Below are 23,983 nucleotides of genomic sequence, written 5' to 3'. Positions count from 1 at the left end.
GTTTGAGCTTTACGAATTCAAGCGTGTCATGACAAGGCAGAATGTATTTCCACCCAATTACGTGATGAACCGGGTAAAAACATTTCTAAGCTTGGACTGTCAAGAAAAAGGCTTTTTGAAGAGATGAGTCAGACAGGCAGCAAGACTGAGAATCCCAAAAGAGAAAAACTCGTGACTTGAGCTTTGAAAATTTGAGCACGTCATTACCTGTTAAAGCTGAAAACATTTTCACCCGATTATTGGGCACGTGTATTTCTAAAATTGAAGAAATTAGTGACAAATATTCCAGAAAGATTGTGAATCAAAAACAAGGAAAAACAAAAGACTTAAACTTTAAAAATGTCAGCAGGTCAGTGCTTATCAATGCTGAATGTAGTTCCACCAAATTACCAGACAAATTGGGCAAATGCAATTCTAAAATTAAACTTTCAAGAAAAGGTGACAAACAACCATATTTACGCCATGCTGCAGCAAAAGGTAAACTAGACATGTGTCAGTTACTTATTCCAAAGGGTGCTCACATACACGCTTTAAATGATAAAAAGCGTACTCCCTTTTGTATTTTCCATGAATGAAGAGAAAGTTTTTACAACTAGAACCAAAGATAACTGTGCTTCTAAGGCTGTGTACTCAAATAATGTGGAAATTAGTGAGTCAAATTCCATCATGAAACTAGATCTAAAGAGAATGAATACATGGAACAGAATTTTTGTAGATACAAGTTCGTCCATGCCTGTCAAGGCAGAAAGTATTTCCACGAGATTAAAGTCAATAAAAAGTCATATAGAAAAAAAGAGTAACCTAGGTCCTAGCAAGGCTGTAAGTTTGAGAAAAAAGAAAATTCGTGACCTAAGCTTTGAAATTCATGCACGTTAGTACCTGTCAAGGCAGAATTTATTTCTACTCGATTATGCAATGGATCGGATGTAAACCTTTCTAAACTTGAATCGTCAAGAAAAATGCATTCTGGAGAAATGAGTAACCCGGATAGCCAGGCTGTGAATCCAAAAAAAAGAAAAAATTAGTAACTTGAACCTGGAATTTTCGAGCGCATTAGTATTTGTCAAGGCAAAATGTATTTCCCCACGAAAACCGTCAAGAAAAATGTATTTTGAAGAAACGAGGAACCCGGATAGCCAGGCTGTGAATCCAAAAAAAAAAGAAGAAAAACTCGTAACTTGAGCTTTAAAAATTCGAGCTTGTTTGTACCTGTCAAAGCAGAATGTATTTCCACCCAAGTATGTAATGAACCGGGTGCAGACATTTCTAAGCTTGAACCGTCAAGAAAAGGCATTTTGTAGAAACGAGTAATCCAAGTAGTCAGGCTACGAATCCAAAAAAAAGAAAAACTTGTAACTTGAGCTATCAAAGTTCAAGCTTGTTAGGACCGGTCAAGGCAGAATGTATTTCCGCCATTATTATGCAATGAACCGGGTGTAAACATTTCTAAGCTTGAACCGTCAACAAAAAGCCATTTTGAAGAAAGAAGGAACCTAGGTAGCCAGTCTGGGAATATAAAAAAAGAAAAAAATATAACTTGAGCTTTAAAAGTTCAAGCGCGTTAATACCTGGCAAGGTACCCTTGCACATTGCTGCTGAAAAAGGTGAACTAAACATATGTCAGTAAATTTTTTCAAAGGGTGCGCAAATAGACGCGATTGATAATAAGAGTCGTACTCCTTTGCATATAGCTGCAAAAAATGGGCGAACATCCGTGGCTAGCTATCTCATAGAAAAGGGAGCAAACCTCAATTTAAAGGCTGGCAATAAGGAAGATTGCGGATACACACCCTTACACTTTGCTGCTACACTAGGTCAAATAGAAATGTGTCAATTACTTGAGTAGAGTAAGAGGTACCATTTTGCCAAGGCCCCTGCACCAAACAGGTTTCTGGTGGGTATAGTCTGGTTTGGTGGGTACAATCTGGTTTAGTGGGTATAATCTGGTTTGGTGGGTCTAATCTGGTTTGGTGGGTACAGTCTGGTTTAGTGTGTATAGTCTGGTTTGATGGGTATAGTCTGGTTTGATGGGTATAGTCTGGTTTGGTTTTTCAAAGAGAGTGAGTATGTTATTTGCTTGCGGGCATAGGAATTCCCATGTTATTTGCCTGCATGTATGGGAATTCCTATGTTATTTGCTTGCGTGTATAGGAATTCCCATGTTATTTTCTTGCGTGTATAGGAATTCCCTTGTTATGTGCTTCCATGTATAGGAATTCCGATGTTATTTGCTTGCTTATATAGGAATTCCCATGTCATTTGCTTGAATGTATAGGAATTCCCATGTTATTTGCTTGCGTGTATAGGAATTCCAATGCTATTTTAAGGACATGTACACCCTCCCATGCTATTAGAAAAGTTTATGCCCCCTTCCTATGCTATTCCAGGAGCTTATGTTCCTTCCTATGCTATTGTAAGGGCATTTCCGTGTGGTTTTTCTTTACTTGGTACCCATTAAAAACAACATTTTGGTGTTAAATAAGTAGTTTTTGTATATTTTAAAATAGCTTTAAGGGGTTTGAGACACTCAGTTGCCTGATTCCGTGTGGTTTTTCTTTACTTGGTGCCCATTAAAAACACAATTTTTGTGTTAAATAAGTAGTTCTTGTATCTTTTAAAAGAGCTTTACGGGGTTTGAGACACTCTGTTGCCTGATTCCGTTTGGTTTTTTATTTGAGAAGTTAACTTTATTATTTCGTGGTTTGACTTGCCTGAAATCATGAATTAGAATATTTAATTGGCTGTTTAGGGATTTTCGGACCTAGGTTTTTTAGGTTTTCGTGTGTTTGACTCCTGGGGTTTATTATTTGAGAAGTTAACTTCCGTATTTTGTGATTTGACGTGCCTGAAATCATAAATTAGAATACTTAATCAGCTGTTAAGGGTTTTCAGACCTAGGTTTTTTAGGTTTCAGTGTGTGTTTGGTTCCCGGGGTTTATTATTTGAGAAGTTAACTTTAGTATTTCGTAATTTGACGTGCCTGAAATCATGAATTAAAATAGTTTATTAGCTGTTTGAGTTTTAAGACCTAGTTTTTTAGATTTTCATGGGTGTTAGGTTCCCGGGGTTTATTATTTGAGAAGTTAACTTTAGTATTTTGTGATTTGACGTGCCTGAAATCATGAATTAGAATAGTTAATTAGGTGTTTGGGTTTTCAGACCTAGTTTTTTAGATTTTCATGGGTGTTAGATTCCTGGTATTTATGATTTGAGCCATGAAATTTAGTAGTTCAAAGTTTGACTTGCCTGAAATCATGAATTAGAATATTTAATTGGCTGTTTGGGGATTTTCAGACCTAGGTTTTTTAGATTTTCGTGTGTGTTTGACTCCTGGGGTTTATTATTTGAGAAGTTAACTTTAGTATTTTGTGGTTTTACGTGTCTGAAATCATGAATTAGAATAATTAATTAGCTGTTTGGGTTATCAGACCTAGTTTTTTTTAGATTTTCGTGGGCGTTAGATTCCTGGGATTTATTATTTGATAATTTAACTTTATTTTTTAGTTTTTGACGTGCCTGAAATCATGAATTAGAATATTTAATTGGCTGTTTGGGGATTTTCAGATCTAGGTTTTTTAGGTTTTCGTGTGTGTTTGACTCCTGGGGTTTATTATTTGAGAAGTTAACTTTAGTATTTTCTGGTTTTACGTGCCTGAAATCATGAATTAGAATATTTAATTAGCTGTTTAGGGTTTTCAGACCTAGGTTTTTTAGATTTTCGTTGGTGTTTGGTTCCCGGGGTTTATTATTTGAGAAGTTAACTTTAGGATTTCATGGTTTGACGTGCCTGAAATCATGAATTAGAATAGTTAATTAGCTGTTTAGGTTTTCAGACCTAGTTTTTTAGATTTTCGTGGGTGTTAGGTTCCTGGGATTTATTATTTGAGAAGTTAACTTTAGTATTTCTTAGTTTGACGTGCCTGAAATCATGAATTAGAATAGTTAATTAGCTGTTTGGGTTTTCAGACATAGTTTTTAGATTTTCATGAGTGTTAGGTTCCTGGGATTTATTATTTGAGAAGTTAACTTTAGTATTTCATGGTTTGACTTGCCTGAAATCATGAATTAGAATATTTAATTGGCTGTTTGGGGATTTTCAGACCTAGGTTTTTTAGGTTTTCGTGGGTGTTTGTTCCCCGGAGTTTATTATTTGAGAAGTTAACTTTAGTATTTTGCGGTTTTACGTGCTTGAAATCCTGAATTAGAATAGTTAATTAGCTGTTTGGGTTTTCAGACCTAGTTTTTTAGATTTTCGTGGGTGTTAGGTTCCTGGGATTTATTATTTGAGAAGTTAACTTTAGTATTTCATGGTTTGACTTGCCTGAGATCATGAATTTGAATATTTAATTGGCTGTTTGGGGTTTTTCAGACCTAGGTTTTTTAGATTTTCGTGGATGTTTGACTCATGGGGTTTATTATTTGACAAATTAACTTTAGTATTTTATGGTTTTACGTGCCTGAAATCATGAATTAGAATAGTTAATTAGCTGTTTGGGTTTTCAGACCTATTTTTTTATATTTTTGTGGGTGTTAGGTTCCTGGGATTTATTATTTGAGAAGTTAACTTTAGTATTTCATGGTTTGACTTGCCTGAAATCATGAATTAGAATATTTAATTGGCTGTTTGGGGATTTTCAGACCTTGGTTTTTTAGGTTTCCGTGTGTGTTTGACTCCTGGGGTTTATAGTTTGAGAAGTTAACTTTAGTATTTTGTGGTTTTACGTGCCTGGAATCATGAATTAGAATAGTTAATTAGCTGTTTAGGGATTTTCAGATCTAGATTTTTTAGATTTTCGTGTGTGTTTGCCTTCTGGGGTTTATTATTTGAGAAGTTAACTTTAGTATTTTGTGGTTTTACGTGCCTGAAATCATGAATTAGAATAGTTAATTAGCTGTTTGGGTTTTCAGACCTAGTTTTTTTAGATTTTCGTGATTGTTAGGCTCCTGGGATTTATTATTTGAGAAGTTAACTTTAGTATTTCGTATTTGACGTGCCTGAAATCATGAATTAGAATATTTAATTGGCTGTTTGGGGATTTTCAGACCTAGGTTTTTTAGGTTGCTTTACGGGGTTTGAGGGACTCTGTTGTTTTATTCCGTGTGATTTTTTCTTTACTTGGTGTTCATTCAAAAAGCGAGGATTTCTGTTAAATAAATAATTCTTATACCTTTTAAAATAGATTTACGGGGTTTGATCGACTCTGTTGTTTTTATTCCATGTGATTTTTTCTTTACTTGATGTCCATTCCAAAAGCAAGTATTTTTGTTAAAAAAATAATTCTTATACTTTTTAAAATAGCTTTACGGGGTTCGAGAAACTCTGTTGTTTTATTCTATTTGATTTTTTCTTTACTTGGTAGTTATTCAAAAAGCGAGGATATATTTTAAATAAATAATTCTTATATTTTTTTCGTTCAATTATTTTCAGTGTAAGCCAATATAATGCTAGGGGGAGTAAAAACGGTAGTTATTTAATACCCAGTAAACAGGTGACTTGACATGCTTCATTAGAAGTAGGTTATTGCTAATGATACCTCCTCGACAGATATTTCTATGGCTCTAACAATTGTACTCTATGCTTGCCCAGAGACACAATGTGGCTTTCCCGTTATTGCTCTATGGCCAGTTATCGACACTACCTAGTTTATTGAATGAATTAAAGCAGTATTTTTTACACAGTGGAACGATTAACAAGTAACTAATATCTCTAAAAAAGCGAAGATGAAGCATTTTAAGAAAGTGTGTTCACATGATAGTGTTATTGTAGCATTGAATGCTGAAAAGGAGAAGTATTTAAACTATGAAACAAGTATAAGTGGCAGCACAATCGGAAAAGTATGCGTGTATTGTCATGACAGTAAGGAATTGAATTTCTTTGGAGTATAAAAAAAATTCAAGTCTTATGATGGTGGCTATGCGAGATTGAGATCTCCGGAGATTATTGCACTCAAAGAGAATGCCAACATAAAAATAGTAGTTGATAAAGAGGGGTTTCTTCTTGATAGTGCTTTTGGTAACATGTTGATAAGTGTTAAGCCATTACGTAAATTGTTGGTAATTAGCATTCAAATGAAATCAAAAACAAAAAGAACGTTCTTCTGTTCTACTTATATCATGGATTATGCTCTGTGTGTGTACTAAAACTGTTAACTATGTAAAAATGGTGTGATAATGGACAATAAAATTGCAAGAAAAATAAAAAGGGAATTGACAGAAAATATCACTAAGGAATATAAAGATGAATCGATGAAAAACAAAGTACCAGCAAACGTTACTGCCATTGATCAAACAGTCAATGAATCAAATAATACCAAAGACGAAAAGCATATTGACCCTGTCGATGACACACCTATAAAAATTGTGTATGAGTCAAAATGGAATAATGATTATTCTACTGATTACGAACTAAGAGAAGACAATAGCTATAGTATCAAGAGAGAACATGGTGAACCATTTTATGGAACAGATTCAAAATGTCCAAAGTTTCTCATTGATATTAATAATGTATAATAATATTTATTTTTTGTATTAATATTCTACATGACATTATTTCATTAAAAATATATTATGCCTTACATTGTTATGTATTCATTATTTTTAGAGTAAGCTAGCATATCGAACGTTTAGAATGTCATATATCGGATAGATAGGTTAACATAGAGAAAATCTAAGTATAAGAATGAATAAATTCTCTATCAACATCTATTGACAGATACTTGGGATAGCATTGACAAAATCAAAGTATCGTAAGTAGCAAACTCTTTCTTGAATTCAACTCATGGGATTTCTCGAATTAAATATCAAAACAATAGAGTTTATTACTTACTTGTGATTTTATCATGATTTCTCGAATTAAATATCTGTATTGTGTCCAGGAAGCGAATTCAAGAAAGCGATTTTTACTTAGAATTTCTTCACAATTTAATGAAAAGAATAGAACTATTCTAAAAAATAAAGACGGGTTAAGCTTAAAGATATTTATTGCTTAAACGTATTAACAGATTTTTTTTTGAGAAAAAAAAACACAACAACAAATGTTTACATAAAAATAGTACTTAGAGTTCACTCTTAAACATACACAAACGATGGTCCCATGATATAGAATAGTTTTTACCATGTCTTATGGATTTATCACGATCAGGTATGTTCTTAGGTATCCACTGTGCGAAGAACCTAACCTCGTCTTCAGGACGGTGATAACCCCCTTCAAATTTTCCTTGGCACCTTTCCAAACGAGCAGGGATTCCCCACTGGTTCCTACACATTGCAAAAAAGTGAGCAGTACGAAAACTCCACGTTTTCAACCAGACTGGTTTTTTAGACAACATCCATTTTTTTTAGGGACCAATCAGAGACAGTGGAGGTTGCTCATTATACAATAACTTCATTGGTGATTGGTTACACACAGCGATGGCGCATACATAGTGAGAGAGACATGCAAAGTCGACATAGCTTTATTTCATTTTTTTAAGGTTAATTTAGACGAGGTTACGTGCGCGCACGTAACCTCGTACTATTTTTATGTAAACATTTGTTGTTGTGTGTTTTTTTTCTCAAAAAAAATCTGTTAATACGTTCAAGCAATAAAAATCTTTAAGCTTAAACTGTCTTTATTCTTTAGAATAGTTCTATTCTTTTCATTAAATTGTGAAGAAATTGTAAGTAACAATCGCTTCCTTGAATTCGCTTCCTGGACACAATACAGATATTTTATTCGAGAAATCATGATAAAATCGCAAGTAAGTAATAAACTCTTTATTGTTTTGATATTTAATTCGAGAAATCCCATGAGTTGAATTCAAGAAAGAGTTTGCTACTAACGATACTTTGATTTTGTCAATGCTATCCCAAGTATCTGTCAATAGATGTTGATAGAGAATTTATTCATTCTTATACTTAGATTTTCTCTATGTTAACCTATCTATCCGATATATGATATATGTAAATTCCTTTTCTTACATCTCCGATGTTGTAAAAGACATTCTAAACGTTCGATATGCTAGCTTACTCTAAAAATAATGAATACATAACAATGTAAGACATAATATATTTTTAATGAAATAATGTCATGTAGAATATTAATACAAAAAATATATATTATTATACATTATTAATATCAATAAACAACTTTGGACATTTTGAATCTCTTCCATAATATGGTTCACCGTGTTCTTTCTTGATACTATAGATATTTTCTTCTCTTAGTTCGTAATCAGTAGAATAATCGTTATTCCATTTTAACTCATACAGAATTTGTATAGGTATGTCATCGACAGGGTCAATATGCTTCTCGTCTTTGGTATTATTTGATTCATTGACTGTTTGATCAATGGCAGTAACGTTTGCTGGTACTTTGTTTTTCATCGATTCATCTTTATATTCCTTAGTGATATTTTCTGCCAATGCCCTTTTTATTTTTCTAGCAATTTCACTGTCTATTATCACACTATTTTTACACAGGTAACAGTTCCGGCATGTAGACAGGATATGGTTTATGATATTAGTAGAAGAGTAGGCCTTTCTTTTCGTCTTTGCTTTCATTTGAATGCTAATACCCGAAAGCTGACGATATGGTTTAACACTGGGTAACATGTTACCACAAGCACTAGCAAGAAGCTACCCCTCTTTATCAACTACTATTTTTATTTTGGCATTCTCTTTGAGTGCAATCATCTCCGGAGATCTCAATCTCGCATAGCCACCATTATAGGAGTTGAATTTTTTTGGTACTCCAAAGAAATTCAATTCCTAACTGTCATGAAAATTCACGCATACGTTTCCGATAGTGCTACCACTTATGCTTATTTCATAGTTCAAATACTTCTCCTTTTCAGCATTCAATGCTACAATAATACTATCATGTGAACACACTTTCTTAAAATGGTTCATCTTCACTTTTTTAAAGATATTAGTTACTTGTTTATCGTTCCCCTGTGTAAAAAATACTGCTTTAATTCATGCAATAAACTAGTTAGTGCCGATAACTGGCCATAGAACAATAACGGGAGAGCCACATTGTGTCTCTGGGCAAGCATAGAGTACAATTGTTAGAGCCATAAAAATATCTGTCGAGGAGGTATCATTAGCAATAACCTACTTCTAATGAAGCATATCAAGTCACCTGTTTACCGGGTACTAAATAACTAACATTTTTACTCCCCCTAGAATTATATTGACTTACACTGAAAATAATTGAACGGAAGAAATATAAGAATTATTTATTTAACAGAAATTCTAGCTTTTTGAATGACCATCAAGTAAAGAAAAAATCACACGGAATAAAACAACAGAGTCCCTCAAACCCCGTAAAGCTATTTTAAAAGGTATAAGAATTATTTATTTAACAGAAATCCTCGCTTTTTGAATAACTATCAAGTAAATAAAAAAACACATGGAATAAAAACAACAGAGTCCATCAAACCCCGTAAAGCTATTTTAAAAGGCATAAGAATTATTTATTTAACAGAAATCCTCGCTTTTTGAATGAACATCAAGTAAAGAAAAAAATCACACGGAATAAAACAACAGAGTCCCTCAAACCCCGTAAAGCAACCTAAAAAACCTAGGTCTGAAAATCCCCAAACAGCCAATTAAATATTCTAATTCATGATTTCAGGCACGTCAAATACGAAATACTAAAGTTAACTTCTCAAATAATAAATCCCAGGAACCTAACGCCCACGAAAATCTAAAAAAACTAGGTCTGAAAACCCAAACAGCTAATTAATTATTCTAATTCATGATTTCAGGCACGTAAAACCACAAAATACTAAAGTTAACTTCTCAAATAATAAACCCCAGGAGTCAAACACAAACGAAAATCTAAAAAACCAAGGTCTGAAAATCCCTAAACAGCTAATTAACTATTCTAATTCATGATTTCAGGCACGTAAAACCACAAAATACTAAAGTTAACTTCTCAAACTATAAACCCCAGGAGTCAAACACACACGAAAACCTAAAAAACCAAGGTCTGAAAATCCCCAAACAGCCAATTAAATATTCTAATTCATGATTTCAGCCAAGTCAAACTATGAAATACTAAAGTTAACTTCTAAAATATTAAATCCCAGAAACTAAACACCCACAAAAATCTAAAAAACTAGGTCTGAAACCCCAAACAGCTAATTAACTATTCTTATTCATGATTTCAGGCACGTAAAAACACAAAATACTAAATTTAACTTCTCAAATAATAAACCCCAGGAGTCAAACATCCACGAAAATCTAAAAAACCTAGGTCTGAAAATCCCCAAACAGCCAATTAAATATTCTAATTCATAATTTCAGGCAAGTCAAACCATGAAATACTAAAGTTAACTTCTCAAATAATAAATCCCAGGAACATAACACCCACGAAAATCTAAAAAACTAGGTCTGAAAACCCAAACAGCTAATTAACTATTCTAATTCATGATTTCAGGCACGTAAAACCACACGATACTAAAGTTAACTTCTCAAATAATAAACTCCGGGAAACAAACACCCACGAAAACCTAAGAAACCTAGGTCTGAAAATCCCCAAACAGCCAATTAAATATTCTAATTCATGATTTCAGGCAAGTCAAACCATGAAATACTAAAGTTAACTTCTCAAATAATAAATCCCAGGAACCTAACACCCATGAAAATCTAAAAACTATGTCTGAAAACCCAAACAGCTAATTAACTATTCTAATTCATGATTTCAGGCAAGTCAAACTAAGAAATACTAAAGTTAACTTCTCAAATAATAAATCCCAGGAACCTAACACCCACGAAAATCTAAAAAACTAGGTCTGAAAACCCAAACAGCTAATTAACTATTCTAATTCATGATTTCAGGCACGTCAAACCATGAAATACTAAAGTTAACTTCTCAAATAATAAACCCCGGGAACCAAACACCAACGAAAATCTAAAAAACCTAGGTCTTAAAACACTAAACAGGTAATTAACTATTCTAATTCATGATTTCAGGCACTTTAAACCATAAAATAAAAAAGTTAAGTTCTCAAAAAATAAACCCCAGGAGTCAAACAACCACGAAAAACTAAAAAACCTATGTCTGATAAAACTAAATAGCTCATTAAATATTCTAATTCATGATTTCAGGTACGTAAAACAACAAAATACTAAAGTTAACGTCTCAAATAATAAACTCCAGGAGTCAAACACACGCGAAAATCTAAAAAACGTAGGTCTGAAAATCTCCAAACAACCAATTAAATATTCTAATTCATGATTTCAGGCACGTCAAATACGAAACACTAAAGTTAACTTCTCAAATAATAAATCCCAGGAATCTAACGCCCACGAAAATCTAAAAATAACTAGGTCTGAAAACCCAAACATATAATTAAATATTCTAATTCATGATTTCAGGCACCTAAAACAACGACAAAATAAAGTTAACTTTTCAAATAATAATAAACCTCAGGTGTCAACAACACACGAAAAACTCAAAAACATATGTCTGAAAATCCCATAAAAGTCAATTAAATATTCTAAATCAAGATTTCAGACAAGTTAAACAATGAAATACTAAAGGTAATCGCTCAAATGATACATACCCGGAACCTAACTACCACGAAAATCTAAAAAAACTAGGTCTTAAAACCCAAACAGCTAATTAAATATTCTAATTCATGATTTCAGGCACGTCAAATCACGAAATACTAACTTTAACTTCTCAAATAATAAACACCGGGAACCAAAAACACGCATGAAAATCTAAAAAACTAGGTCTGAAAACCCAAACAGCTAATTAACTATTCTAATTCATGATTTCAGGCACGTCAAATCACGAAATACTAAAGTTAACTTCTCAAATAATAAACCCCGGGAACCGAAAACCCACGAAAATCTAAAAAACCTAGGTCTGAAAACCCTAAACAGCTAATTAACTATTCTAATTTATGATTTAGGGCACGTAAAACCACAAAATACTAAAGTTAACTTCTCAAATAATAAACCCCAGGAGTCAAACACACGAAAACCTAAAAAACCTAGGTCCGAAAATCCCTAAACAGCCAATTAAATATTCTAATTCATGATTTCAGGCAAGTCAAACGACGAAATAATAAAGTTAACTTCTCAAATAAAAAACCAAACGGAATCAGGCAACCGAATCTAACAGCCCCTGTATTACTATTCTACAATAAAAAAGAAATTATTAGGTAACACAAAAATTTATTTTTTGAGAGCACCAAGGAAAGAAAAACCAAACGGACTCAGGCACTTGGATCGCTCAAACCCCTAAAGGCTCTGTTAGAATATATAAAAACTAATTATATAACACCCAAATTTTGTTTTTAATTGATACCAAATAAAGAAAAACCACACGGAAAAGCCCTTATAATAGCATAGGAAGGATAATAAGCTCCTGGAATAGCATAGGAAGGGGACATAAACTCTTATAATAGCATTGGAGGGTACATAAGCACTTAAAATAGCATTGGAATTCCTATACACGCAAGCAAAAAATATGGGAATTCCTATACATGCAAGCAAATAACAAGGGAATTCCTATACCCGCAAGCACATAACATGGGAATTCCTATACATGCAAGCAAATAACAATGCAATTCCTATACAAGCAAGCAAATAACATGGGAATTCCTATACACGCAAGCAAATAACATAGGAATTCCTATACATGCAAGCAAATAACATGGGAATTCCTATACACGCAAGCAAATAACATAGTCACTCTCTTTGAAAAACCCAACCAGACTATACCCATCAAACCAGACTATACCCATCAAACCAGACTATACCCACCAAACCAGACTGTACCCACCAAACCAGACTATACCCACCAAACCAGATTATACCCACCAAACCAGATTGTACCCACCAAACCAGACTATACCCACCAGAAACCTGTTTGGTACAGGGACCTTGGCAAAATGGTACCTCTTACTCTACTTACTTGTTTCAAAGGGTGCGCATATAGAAATTTTGGATAATGAAAAGCGGACTCCTTTACATCTGGCCGTGACGAAAGAAGGAAGAAGAGTAAATTTTTGTAGAATAAAAGCAGGAGATAAAGCAGAAATTGTCAATTTCCTTCTTTCAAGAGGTGCACCTATAGATATTTTGGATAAGTATGGGCGTACACCATTACATTATGCTGCCAGAGAGAACAGACTAGATAGTTGTCAGTTACTAGTTCCAAAAGGTGCACAAGTAGACGTCGAGCAAATCTGAATTCAAAAGCTGGCATGCGCAAGCTTACACAGTTGCATTATGCTACTAGAAAGAACAAACTAGATTGTTGTCACTTACTAGTTTCAAAGGGTGCACAAGTAGACGTCTTAGATTATAAGGAGCGCACTCCTTTACATTTGGCCTTAGAAGTAGGACATATATCCATAGCTAATTATTTATTAGAAAAGGGAGCCAATATGAAGTACAGTCGTTTACACTATTTTGCTGCAAAATGTAGAGTAGACATTTGTCAGTTACTTATTTCAAAGGGCGAGCCTATAGACGCTTTAGATAATAAACGTCGCACTCCATTGCATATTGCCGCGAAAAATGGACAAACATCCGTGGCTAGTTATCTAATAGAAAAGGGAGCAAACCTAAATTTAAAGACTGGGAGGTCTTGGCTTACACCGTTATATTATGCTGCAAGAGACAACAAACTAGATATTTGTCAGTTACTAGTTTCAAAAGGTGCACCTATAAATGCTTTAAATAGGGATGGACTTACATCGTTACAATTAGCTCTTTTCGAGAGAATCTTTGTCATAGCCGAATATCTTCTAGAAAAAAAAAAGCAATTTATCATCCCAGCAATATCACGGTCCCCAGCAAAGATGAATATAAAAAATTGCTAGAATATCTAATAGATAAATACACTATAGAAGAAGCGGCTACAATGAAGTTGTGTCGTATACTGTACAACCTTGCCTTTAATTAAATAAAAAAAACAAGTTTTTTTTTTAACTGAAAGTAAGGAACGAAGTTAAAAATTAAAACGAACAGAAATTATTCTGTATATGAAAGGGGCTGTCCCCTGATCAACGCCTTGCTCTTTACGATAAAGTTTCTTATTGTTAAAAAAATAAGTGTTTTGAGAAAGCCAAACTTTAGCGTAAAGAACGAGGCGTTGAAGAGGGGCCAGCCCCTTTTATATACGGAATAATTTCTGTTCGTTTTAAGTTTTAATGTCGTTCCTTAATTTCAGTTAAAAAAACTTGTTTTTCTATTTAATTTCTGAACGGTTTTGAATTGATGCAGGTTTGGTTTTTGGCTCACTATATAAGAATGATTAAAACAAAATTTGCATATTAATGTTACATGTTTTTGACTGAATGGGTTTCTCAAAAGTTGTTTAATTTTATTTATGAACGTTTTTATTAGTAATAAATATACGTAACTTACAAATTAACTTACGTAACGAACTTCTATATTCATATATTTTTAATACGTATATTAGGAGGCTCGCCCCCTAGTCAATACCTCGCTCTTTAAGCTAAAGTTCGAATTTTGTTACAATTCTTTAAAAATTACCCTTAATAACAAAGGCCGTTACTTAGAATAAATAGCTCTTATGAAAGTACTAAAAAATCTTTGGCTTAAAGAGCGAGGTATTGACTAGGGAATGAACCCAATCATACACGTAATATTTTCTGTTCGTTTTAAGTTTCGGTGTTACTCCTTATTTTTAGTCAAAAAACTTGTTTTTTTTTATATTCAATTTCTGATCTTTTTTTAAATAATGCTGGGGAATCCGGCCCCCCCTTCATAGCAAGGTCCCTTCCCCCATGCACACTTCCTTCTTGGAAAGATCTTCCCACATAACCCCGGACCCACCCAACCCTCTACTACTAGAAAAATCCCCCTGAAAACGTCTGTATACTTCCTAATAACCAATACTATATGTTAACATTGGGTAAAGTTCATAACTTTCAGCCCTCCCCCGGGGACTTCGGAAGATTAAGTTATCCGAAAGGACATATTTATAATATTTTCAACCATGCTGAACAAAATGGTTATCTAAAAATTTTGATCAGGGGACTTTGGGAAAAAATGAGCGTGGGAGGGGGCCTAGTTGCCCTCCATTTTTTATGGTCACTTAAAAAGGGCACTAGAACTTTTAATTTCCGTTCCAATGAGTCCTCGCACGATATTCTATGACAACTGGGTTGATAAGATCACGCGTGGGAATTAAAAAAAAAAAAAAAAAAAAAAAAAAAAAAAAAAAAAAAAAAAAAAATACGCATTCGTTATCATTCTCCTGGCAAAAATGGAAAATTCCACATTTTTGTAGATAGGAGCTTGAAACTTCTAAAGTAGGGTTCTCTGATACGCTGAATATGATGGTGTGATTTTCATTAAGGTTCTATAATTTTTAGGGGGTCTTTCCCCCTTTTTTCGAAAATCAACCAAATTTTCTCAGGCACTTAACTTTTGATGGGTAGGACTAAACTTGATGAAACTTATATATTTGAATTCAGCATTAAAATCTGATTCTTTTGGTGTATCTATTGGTATCAAAAACCCGTTTTCTAGAGTATCTGTTACTATTGAGCCGGGCCGCTCCTTACTTTACAGTTCGTTACCACGAACTGTTTAATGACTCAAATTCTCTGAAATCACTCTGCCGGCATATTATCGTAAATTATACATATCAAGCCAAATTATGTGATAGCGTTGAACGGTTAGACACACCAAAGTTTTTAAAAAGATACTTGACTTTTGATGAAGAGCTTCAACTTTGTTTAAAAAAATCACCTCTTAAATAGAAACTGGTATGATTTACAGGATCTCAAGTTAGTTTATGTAAGACTGGGTTAGGCTAGATTAGGTTAGTGAAACACTCTGGTGCAACCTCTCCTCATTTTTAATCTTCCTCCTGCTTTTATTCTACAAAAATTTACTCTTCTTCCTTCAAGAGTAAATTCCTTCCTTCATGTATTTCCCCACGAAAACCGTCAAGAAAAATGCATTTTGAAGAAACGAGGAACCCGGATAGCCAGGCTGTGAATCCAAAAAAAAAAAAAAAATTAGTAACTTGAACCTGGAATTTTCGAGCGCATTAGTACTTGTCAAGGCAAAATGTATTTCCCCACGAAAAACCATAAGGAAAATGCATTTTGAAGAAACGAGGAACCCGGATAGCCACGCTGTGAATCCAAAAAAAAAGATTAACTCATAACTTGAGCTTTAAAAATTCGAGCTTGTTTGTACCTGTCAAAGCAGAATGTATTTCCACCCAAGTATGTAATGAACCGGGTGCAGACATTTCTAAGCTTGAACCGTCAAGAAAAGGCATTTTGTAGAAACGAGTAATCCAAAAAAAAAAGAAAAACTTGTAACTCGAGCTTTCAAAGTTCAAGCTTGTTAGGACCGGTCAAGGCAGAATGTATTTCCGCCATTATTATGCAATGAACCGGGTGTAAACATTTCTAAGCTTGAACCGTCAACAAAAAGCCATTTTGAAGAAAGAAGGAACCTAGGTAGCCAGTCTGGGAATCTAAAAAAAGAAAAAAATATAACTTGAGCTTTAAAAGTTCAAGCGCGTTAATACCTGGCAAGGTACCCTTGCACATTGCTGCTGAAAAAGGTGAACTAGACATATGTCAGTTAATTTTTTCAAAGGGTGCGCAAATAGACGCGATTGATAATAAGAGTCGTACTCCTTTGCATATAGCTGCAAAAAATGGGCGAACATCCGTGGCTAGCTATCTCATAGAAAAGGGAGCAAACCTCAATTTAAAGGCTGGCAATAAGGAAGATTACGGATACACACCCTTACACTTTGCTGCTACACTAGGTCAAATAGAAATGTGTCTATTACTTGTTTCAAAGGGTGCGCATATAGAAATTTTGGATGATGAAAAGCGGACTCCTTTATATTTGGCATATGACTAAATAAATGGAAGCCAGTTTTTTGCTCACGGCAACAGTGATTTCAAAGTGTTACCAGCTCTATACTGTTTGAGTACCTAAAGGCTGGACAGACGTGACATTTTTCAAGCAAAAACGGATATATTTATGCAATAGGGGTGCATTACACACCAGCTTCTGAAAGAGGACCTCTTTCTGGGTTTAACTCTTACTTTGAGAGTTTTTTTTTAGGCTGACTTTTAAGCTTGAAAGGTTTTCTTAGTATGTTGGAACATTTTCAATATACAATTTCGGAGATAATTACTACCTCACTTTATATGCTATTTGATAACTTGGCCAAACAAATTCTCTTCATTGTGTCCATGTTCCAGAAATTTAAAATAATTTTCCCAGAAAACGTTACCTTTTCTGTGGAAAAGCCACTTTATCATTCGCACATTTACGTTCATAAAACACTGAAGCAAAACTCTATATCTGTCTAGCACTTTAGCATAAATCCTCAGTGCTCCTAAATGTAAAAACCTGCAAAAAAACTGATATGGGTAGCCTGCATTATTCTCATACTGTTCTTAAAAGAAGTTATTATCGTCAGTATTATCCTCAAAGAAGCAGGAAGACGTTGGTGATGAGGATTCTTTGGATACCTAGTGTAGAAGATAAGCTTTAAAATTTAAATTTGTTAAAATGTAATAGTGACCTTCTGCAACAAAACCATAAAGATAAAATTAAATTTGCCAATTACCAACATTATATTTTCAAATACCAAACTTCATTTCTTCTATTCCAAAACTTGAATGGGGCATCGTAACCATTTCGATAACAAAATGTTTTGTTGACATCAAAATTTTTCGAATCTAGTATTGCCTAAAAAAGATACAGATTTACGTTTTTTAAATTTAAATAGTAAAAAAAGCGATTTAAATGCCCTATTTGCAAATTTTAGGCAGATCAAACATTGAGTTATACTGAAATTAAATACAATAGGTATTTTTCGATTTAAAGTACCAGAAACTTCCAAAAAACATAAATCTTCCTGTATATAAAATGGTTGACGTCCTCCCGACATAAAAATCAACAATTTTCAAACTTAGAATGTAACAAATGCAGTCAGTTAGGTAATTTAAAGCATTTTATTTACGGAAGATCGAATTCCTCCGTCCCTAACCATCGATGGAAAGCAGTGACAGATTCAGGCGGGGCGCAAGGGGCAGCCCCCTAGTGTAATTGTGGATTTGGGGTTGGGGTTGAGACCGCTTGTTCTGGTTTAGGTTGGGACAATGTATCACTTCAAAGTTATTTTTTTTAATTGGTTTTTAATAGTTGAGTTACTAATAAGATTTTAATTGTTAAGACTGTTTCTTTTTCCAAACAAGTTTGAAGCAAAGTTTCAGTTACTATGGGTGGCTCTGTTAGATTTTATTGATGACGCATACCGCCTAAAAGAATTTAATTTAATTCAGATTTATCAAGGGAATCTGTCCATATTACCACAAAAGTGAACTAGGAGGCGAAAATCTTTATTTCAAAACAACAAGGAGGAGAAACTTAAAATCCTAACTTCTTTACGCTGTCAAAATGATATTTCAGGATTGTGGTGTCACAAAAGGGCTGATAATTCAATATTTAAACTTCTTTTTACTGTAAAAGATTTGTTTTCGAGTCTTACCGTGGCAGAGAGGTGAAGAAATTGATATCATTACTTTTTTGGCTATAATAAAATATGGAATTATTCTTTTTGCGAAGCGGGGTGGTTTTTACGATATTATTCTTTTTTGTGGGGTTTGTGTAATAGAAATTAAATGCACGAGAAGTGCACAGACATAATTAATTTACGTTTTGGATTCAGTTAGCAAACGGTGGCCACTTTACTGCCTATTTTCATCAAATTAAAGATCTGCGCTATGTGACATATCACCTCCTCTGTTCATCCTAAAACAATAAAATAAAGGCCAAACTCTTTAGAAATATATATATATATATATATATATATATATATATATATATATATATATATATATATATATATATATATATATATATATATATATATATATATATATATATATATATATATATATATATATATATATATATATATATATATATATATATATATATATATATATATATATATATATATATATATATATATATATATATATATATATATATATATATATATATATATATATATATATATATATATATATATATATATATATATATGTATATATACTCCTTCAAAGGTCGAAGTAATCATTTAGGAAAAATAGATTTAAAAAAAAAACTATAAAAGAAGGCCAATAATTATGTGTTTTTTTTATCTAACCGGCCCAGATGGGTCTCTGAATTCTCAGTTTGAATAAGTGATAAGGTATTAATTTTTTTTTTTCAAACAATTACTAATGAAATGTTGAAAAAAGTGGAAATTCACACCACTTGAGTTGACCACGGAAACAGAATACAACGACAATATTACTTCAGAATTTCTCACCTTCTCCAAAACAACAAGTCACAAAATATAGTTATAGCCTATTTATGTATAGGGGCAGCATATAATTGTCCATAAAATCATATGTACTGCTATACATACCGCTGAGGATTTATTACTTATTTTGGTACCGTATAAGAGCAAGTTTAATTAATTAAATTACACTATACACTACTTTAGACTTATTTAGGAGGGGGCCGCCCCTTCGCCCCCTGGATCCACCACTGTTCCATAATTAGTTGTTTATAAATCAAAATGTTTACAGGAAAATTCTCTTATCTAAAGCAAAATCTGAGCCGAATTTCAAATTTATATTTTGTACTTAACAGAAATATCGAGATTTAAACGTTTAAATTGAAGATTTTAAAATTTCAAGATTTTAACAATTTGATTTTAAAATCTACCACAGCTTGAAAACCTGAAAATTTAAATCACCAATCTATACCTATCAAATACAAAATAGCAAACACATAATCATTTGTCGTTTTTTAAAGGATTATTTATATTCGTATGCTTAGTTTGAAGCGCATACACCTATTTTGGTATTTTCATTGAAAAAAAAACGACAAAAAAACTCCTAAGATTTGAAAACTCTATTTTGCCCTCCCTCCCCCCTCCCCCACAGTTCCGTAAAGGGACGCCACTTTTTGATTACTGTGTTGTTTCACAAATTTTTCATGCTCAAAAATGTCAGCTAACAAACTGACAAAAATACCTGACTTTAACGTAAAGCCAGGTATTGAAGTTAATTAAGACAAGCCTTCTGGCATTTAGGGTAACGTTGGAAATAGTATTGAAAACAAACAGTGATTAAATATAAAAATAGTCTTTTCAAATTATTTTGTTATATATTTGCCACAAGAAGTAAAAAATAACAAATACAGCACATTTTTGAGCATGAAAAATTTGTGAAACAACTTTTGTTTCACAAAAGTGGTGTGAATTTCCACTTTTTTCAACATTTCATTAGTAATTGTTTGAAAAAAAAAAAATTAATACCTTATCACTTATTCAAACTGAGAATTCAGAGACCCATCTGGGCCGGTTAGATAATTACGTGATGTAACTCGCATAAGCTCTAAGACCTAGTTCTCACAATGCTGTAATCAGTGCTAAGTACACTAAAAAAAAATCGCCTGAATACACACCGTACGTTTGGTATACACAAACGTATTTTGTGAAGTAAAACACGCTTCCTGTAAAGCAAGACTATGTGGTGTATTATCGCGGACATACACAACGTATACACAAACGTATTTTGTGAAGTAAAACACGCTTCCTGTAAAGCAAGACTATGTGGTGTATTATCGCGGACAATCTGGCTAGACAGGAAAAAAATAATCCTTTCGCCCTGGGAATGCAGATATTTTAATATTGCTGATAAGCACGTACGGTGTGTATTCAGACGTGAGGGGGGAGGGGTACACACTCCTGCCCTCTCCAAACGCGGGTTTATCCAAGGCGGTCTATTCAGTTCCGTTCGAAGCAAGTAATTTCAGGTACAAATCAAAGGACAAATTCAGGTACAAATCAAACTCTCAATTCAAACTCTCAATCAATCAATTAATTTCAATACGAATTTGCAAACGCATACTCGTCTATATTACATGCTCATACAGCACGTTTACTGAATTTGAATAGTAAAAAATAAAAGTTTATGTCGAGTGTGTAAAGTGATATTAAAAAGTGTTTTATTATTATTGAACTCCATTTCTTACTTATGAAAACTCGTAACTGATCATATTCTGGTAATTTATAAATGATATAGAACTGACAAAAATCTGTAAGCATAAAATAAGGATATTACTATCCTCTAACATAGGCTTTATTCCTCAAAATCCTACCTCCTAATGAAAAATGTGAATACTTCACATTACTTCACGGTGAATACTTCACCGTTAGTTTGAAGCGCAGTTTGAAGAGGCTTTTCTTATAAAGCCTCTTTATTAGAGTTCATATTTTCTGACGATTTTGGTCCTTATTTGAACATTTTAGGATGAATTGAAGAGGAAATACTAACGAAGAACTCTAAACTGACAGGACTAGTCATTATAAACGTTCACCGAAATATTGAGGTTGACATTGACCGTGTAATAAATAGATATGGTGGGAGTAGAAAGAGAAAAAAATATCTTTTCTTATAAAAATGTGAATTCTGCAATTTAAGAAAAATGTATCAAACTTTAAAAAGTGGAAAGATTTCGTTGAAGTTGACACTGTTTATTAAAACACTATTTTAAAAAAGAAATGTGATTATTTAATATTTCGTTGCCTATACTTAATACCGTCATTTTATATGTCTTCTATGTATTTCTATCTCTTTCTTCTATGTTTCTTGTTACACCCCTAAACCAACTAATATTTAATGTTTACGCATATATGATTGTACCTTAATCCTCATTTCAAACTCTTCATTACATTCGTAATTACTAAACGATGCCATATAATTAGACAACAGGCTAAATGGTTTAACCAATACAAATAGCAAACAATTCCAACAAGGTTGAACATGTAAAGATTCTAACTTGTGTTTTACCCAATGTAAGTACGGTGGAGTAATTGTTATATTCTCTTTGGACTATTGGCTTAAAAATGGCCGTCTCACAATTTCGATCGAATATGTTTGGGGAAAAGAGGATATCATGGAGAGGTGGGGGGGGATATTTTCTGTCCATCACGCTTGACTCTTAAAATGGAACTAGAAGTATGCATTTTCAATTAAAGCAGCCTCTTCTAAAGTTCACAAGACCACCTTTTCATAAAAACCTTACATTCCCCTCGGGGCATAGCTTAAAATCCTTATTCCCATACGTTGGGGGGTTGTGTCAACCCCTTAGGCCGTGTTATGAGGTCTTTGGACTATTTTTGAACAAATGGCTATCTTAAAATTTCTATAGGATGCATTGGGGGAAGTATGACATGGGAGGGGGGGTATAGCTGCCATCCGATAAATTCGACTCTTAAAAATGGCTCTTCAACTTCCAGTTTCCAATCCAATGAGCCCCTGCTAAGTTTATACGACCATCATTTTCATAAGAACCTTAAATGCCCTCGGGGCATACCTTACAACCCTTGCCTTGAGGACTGTGAGGGAGTTCTCATCCTCAAAGACATGATTTCTGGACTTTTAAACTACGTCAACCAAAATAACTATCTCAAATTTTTTGACTGGAAGTGTTTGTGGAAATGATAGGTGTGTGTGGGGGGGGGGGTTGCCCTCCAATCATTTTTTACTGTTAAAGATGGCACTGGCCCTTTCAATTACCAACCGACTGAGCCTTTTTCGAAGTTTCTACGACAACAAATGACCGTCTTAAAATTTCTATAAGATGCGTTTCTGGAAAATGCGACATGTGTGTGTATAGGGGGGGGGGGTTATATTTTCCTTCTGATCACTTTGACTCTTAAAAAGAGCACTATAACTCCTGATAACCAATCCAATCAGCCCTACTTGAAGTTTATATGACCAGCATTTCTATAAAAACCACATATGCCCCCAGGGCGTAACTTACAACCCTTGACCTGAGGGCTATATGGGGGGGAAGTTATCCTGGGGGTGGGGGTTATTTCTGGACCTTTGAACTACACTGAGCAAAATGGCTATCTCAAAAATTATGATTGAATGTGTTTGGGGAAATGATCAGTGTATAGGGGGGGGGGGGATTGGATGACCTACAATCACTTTTTACTGTTAAAAAGGCCAGTAGAACTTCTGATTACCAATCAAATGAGCCCTCTCTGAGGTTTATAAGATCAACGTTTCTATAAATAAAACCTTATATCCCCACAGGTTCAAGGTTTAGTTTTAAAATATCTGTACAAAATAAACATAAATACAGGGTATACGCCGGAGACACAGGGTAGAATGACAAAAACCCGGTACATTAATCGGAATAAACCTGTTTAACAACAAAAAATAAATAAGAATTATTCCATGACTCACCAATAGACGGGCACCCACCCCACAAACCCACCGACACCGGCCAAAGATCCACCGAAAACACACCAATAAAAAAGAAACAACGGGCGAGCAAGGGCAACCGATGACCGGCAGCTCACAGGGAAAAACACCCAACAAAACAATATTATCAAATGTACCCAGTTTTTTAATATATTATTAATTCTTGAATCTATTTATAAGGATAGAATGAAGTTGCTTTTTTGTATTTGGAAGAGATTTACTGTAATCAATAAATGGTGGATAAAGACACCAGTAGAGAGGGAGGTGCTACTCCGATCACGCACCGCTGCTGCCACCTACAACTTTTTTTAACACCATATATTGGCATGTGAACCACGTGGTTTATGGTTTTTTTGTCAATGAGAATTTGAAAAACAGGAATTTTGTCACAGTTATGTATGTTTTCATGGATGGTTATGTGTGTTGGTCGATTTATTTGATGTTTTTCATGGATGTTTAATGGTTTTTGTCAGTGAGAATTTGAAAAACAGGAACTTTGTCACATTTATGGATGTCAACAGCAATTCATGTCTGTTTTATGGTTTTCTCACTTAGATTTGTATACAGGAACTTTGTCACATTTATGGATGTCAACAGCAATTCATATCTGTTATATGGATGATCCAGAAATAGTATTTGATGTTGTTGTTCAAGTCAAATGTTATGAGTTTCCCGGAAACAGTTAGATC

General features: G+C 33.7%; 1 protein-coding gene across 1 annotated transcript in view; it reads right to left on the bottom strand.

Annotated features, from left to right (window-relative positions):
* Positions 1 to 17,511: 17,511 nt before the first annotated feature.
* LOC148940098 (heme-binding protein 1-like) overlaps positions 17,512 to 23,983 on the bottom strand; it is a 36,098-nt gene continuing 29,626 nt past the window's right edge. Inside the window, exon 5 of the mRNA XM_089105924.1 lies at positions 17,512 to 17,706. Within this exon, the coding sequence (XP_088962050.1) occupies positions 17,590 to 17,706 (117 nt within the window). The 3' untranslated portion in view covers positions 17,512 to 17,589. The remainder of the gene's footprint in view (positions 17,707 to 23,983) is intronic.

The sequence above is a fragment of the Artemia sp. Qi Xiang Cuo genome, chromosome 20, assembly GCF_049724085.1.
Source record: "Artemia sp. Qi Xiang Cuo chromosome 20, ASM4972408v1, whole genome shotgun sequence".
Lineage (NCBI taxonomy): Eukaryota > Metazoa > Arthropoda > Branchiopoda > Anostraca > Artemiidae > Artemia > Artemia sp. Qi Xiang Cuo.
Note: the sequence above shows the minus strand (reverse complement) of the source record. Positions and strands in the feature narration are given on the sequence as shown.